The sequence below is a fragment of the Sinocyclocheilus anshuiensis genome, unplaced genomic scaffold (assembly GCF_001515605.1).
Source record: "Sinocyclocheilus anshuiensis isolate Anshui unplaced genomic scaffold, SAMN03320099.WGS_v1.1 scaffold480, whole genome shotgun sequence".
Classification (NCBI taxonomy): domain Eukaryota; kingdom Metazoa; phylum Chordata; class Actinopteri; order Cypriniformes; family Cyprinidae; genus Sinocyclocheilus; species Sinocyclocheilus anshuiensis.
The window spans coordinates 636,275-639,767 of record NW_015555743.1 but is presented as its reverse complement, the minus strand read 5'-3'; the positions used below and the strand labels follow the sequence as shown (position 1 = coordinate 639,767).

Below are 3,493 nucleotides of genomic sequence, written 5' to 3'. Positions count from 1 at the left end.
ATCCCAAGTACACTTGCAAGACCCACCCCCCCCCCCGGCCCCACCCCCCTCATAAAAACACTTTCTCATTGGATCCAGGCAAATCTCATTTTGATCTCAAAAAAGTGAGTTGTCCTGAAAGGTGAGGCGTTTGTATCTATGGTGTGTATAACTGCGAGGTTCATGGCTCACCCATGCGCTGGGGCGCGATCACCCGTGGGACCTGCGAGGCGGGACGCATGGCGCCGAATGTCTGCGGACGGGGCGCCGAGGGCCTGATGGTGTTGGGCATGCCCTGGAAATCTGGAGCGGAGATGAGAAACAGAGCAGTGAAGTTAAGAGCTTTGGTGGTCTGTGCAAGTGTGCTGAGATGTGGGTGGGGCTAAGGATGAGTGGGCGGAGACTCACGCTGAGGGCGGACACCCTGAGTGGCCCAGCGAGGACTGGGGCGGAGCTGAGCGAGCTGACTGGTGGGATAGTAAGCAGCACGATTCTGAGCCTGTCAATCACACAGAGAGAGAAGCACAACCGGTTACGAGTAAAAACAACATCATGATTGCTGCTAATGCACGGTTACATCCACAGGCAAAAAAAAAAAAAAGCTCAACTGTCTAATGTAAACTGCAGGTTTTATGAATATTACATTTAGTCATTTAGCTTTTATCCAAAACGACTTACAAATGAGGAAAATGGAAGCAATCAAAACCAACAAAAGAGCAATGATATGCAAGTGCTATAAGTCTGTTAGCCTAATGCAGCACACGTAGTACTTTTTTTAAATTATATAATAAAAAGAAAACGGGTAGAATAGAAAAAAAATAGAGCAAGCTAGTGTTAGGCCTTGTTTGCTTTTGTTAATTGTATAATAAAAAGAAAACAAATAGGTAGAATACAAAAAGAAGCTAGTGTTAGTTTTTTTAAAGAAAACAAGCAGTTAGTAAATGAAGAGAGCGCAAGATTTTAGCCTTTAAAGTCATTAGGTAATTAGTCTATTTTGCAGAGTGTGTTATTGTGCTGGTATCTCAAGGACTGTCGTGGACAGCTAACTCCTAAAGTTTTTGATATTCTTCATATTCTGTGTGGAGGTCCGCAGACGATATAATTGCGCAATAATGAAATCGAAGAAATTGTTCGCAATAATGAAAGCTGTTTGCATAGCTTCTCAGTGAACTACGGCTCTGTGTAGTAAATGCTGCTCCATCTGAAAGCACATGGAAATACACATTTAATAACACGTTTTTACTTCAAACTCACTTCATAACGTCAGCCGAGTGTTTGAAATAAATCCTTCTGTGAGATGATGTGGCTTCTTACACAGAATAAGGCACACAACAGTTCAATTGTATTCTAAACATATATAAATATACTTTATTCTAATGAAAATTATAATAAGAACTCAGATAAACGATATTTCCGTAGTCGCGTTTATTAGTCACGTTGAATCAATGAAAGCAGTTAAATCTTTTGTTTATTCATCAACCGCTAAAGAGATTTCCTGTGTTTCTTCTGCGAGGCGTATTTGGAGTTTCTCTGGCCTTCAGATGGAGATTTACTGCTGATCACAGAACCGTTCTTCACCGAAAGATACGCACGACAATCGCAGCTTCTGTTGAATCGCGATTTCATTTCGATTTATCGTGCAGCCCTAGTGTGCAACACAGCTCTAAGTGAATGAAAACATCCTGCAAAGTTTTAAATCTGAAAGTGCACCGTGTATGTAACACAGCTCTAAGTGAATGAAAACATCCTGCAAAGTTTTAAATCTGAAAGTGCACCGTGTAAAGTTATTGTCTCTCAAAAGAAAGTGTCGACTCTGAATCACTGAAACGAGTCGTTTTTAAAACGAATCGTTTGGGAGTCGTTGAGCAAGTAAGATTAAATAAATGCATATTATAAGACAATGAAATAGTTTTTTGACCTTGCATGCATGTCAACCTGTTGTTGGGGACTCCCAAAACCAAAATATGAACCTTTCATAACCCATAATAGGGGCACTTTAATCTTTTCCAATACGTTTGAACTGATTTTTACATTTTAAGGGAATTTTTACCTGTATAAAGCCATTTTTTCTAAAAGTGTCCATTACCTTATGAGTCAAATTCTTACATTTAATCAGTGAATTAGAATAATAAGACATTTGGGCTGTTAGCAAACAAATGAAATCAACACAGAAGCTGCATCTGAAGTTGCATTTAGATGCATTTATAAACTGTTTAATGCAAGACATGACTGCTTTTAACCTGCAATTACAAATGCATTAATATTTGTTATATTAAAACGCTGAATACTGATTTTTGAAATTATTTAAATTATAAAAGACATTATAAATGTGAAATTAAAACCGCCAGTAGGTGGCAGCAAGTCACTGTTAATAAGCGAGTCATTGCGATTGAACCGAATCATTTAACGAATGATTCATTCAGGAACGAATCACCGTCATGTTGCTCAGAGACGCAAAACAGCGCTGTGGCTGTGTTTGGAATAATTTTTGTTGTCGAAGTAGCGCAAAAACAGGAAATATGGTGTCTAAAACGCAAGTCTCTTAATATTAACTTCTTGTTTATTGAACCGTTGTAAAAAAACTGTCACATTTGTAATCATGGTAATTTTTGGAGAAAAACGGCACTCTAAACTATATGAAGTGGTATAAATGTATACATTTTCTGCCCCCGTGTCTTGAATTTTGTGATAATTCCAAATGCATTTTATTAGACTGATTCATGCAGTGAAAGAACACACTTGCGCACTCGCACTAGTCTAGACTTCACATAATGCAAGCATGCACTCTAAGTGTGTTTTGAATGGTTTTTGCAAAATATCCGATAATGTCAAATCGCACATCGTTAAAACAACTACGATATTATTGCAGACGATATATGTGACCCTGGAGCACAAAAGCAGTCTTAAGTCGGATTATTTTTTCAGCTTTCAGATGATGTATAAATCTCAATTTCGAAAAATTGACCCTTATGACTGGTTTTGTGGTCCAGGGTCACATATATTGCACACCCCCACGAGCGGTGTGAAAGCGACCTCTGACCTGTGGAATAGCGGCCATGAAGTATCCGGATGGTGGCGCTGGCTGGTAGGGGTTGAGGACGGGGTTGGGCACAGCTCTGACGGTAGCCATCCTCTGCATGTACTGACTGGTGAGATGCGCCTGACGCTCCTCCTTCCTCTGAGCCAGAGCCACATACAGTGGCTTGGTGGCAACGATACGACCGTTCATCTCCGTCACGGCTTTGGTGGCTTCTTCAGGAGACGAGAAGCAGACGAAGCCAAAGCCCTTGCTGCGGCCGCCTTCCATCATCACCTGAACAAAACAACCAGCAGATGTTAAAGGGTTAGTTCACCCAAAAATGAAAATTAGCCCATAAATTATTCACCCTCAAGTCATCCTAGGTGTATATGATTTTCTTCTTTCAGACGAATCCAGTCGGCGTTACATTAAAAATGGTCTTTGATTTTTCAAGCTGTTTAATGCCACTCAGAGGGTGTTGCATGCATCCGTCCA

General features: G+C 40.4%; 1 protein-coding gene across 1 annotated transcript in view; it reads right to left on the bottom strand.

Annotated features, from left to right (window-relative positions):
- pabpc1a (poly(A) binding protein, cytoplasmic 1a) overlaps positions 1 to 3,493 on the bottom strand; it is a 22,434-nt gene that overhangs the window by 8,405 nt on the left and 10,536 nt on the right. Inside the window, exons 7-9 of the mRNA XM_016466878.1 lie at positions 3,020 to 3,292; positions 388 to 478; positions 172 to 282 (exon numbers count right to left, since the gene is read on the bottom strand). Coding sequence (XP_016322364.1) covers positions 172 to 282; positions 388 to 478; positions 3,020 to 3,292 — 475 coding nt within the window. The remainder of the gene's footprint in view (positions 1 to 171; positions 283 to 387; positions 479 to 3,019; positions 3,293 to 3,493) is intronic.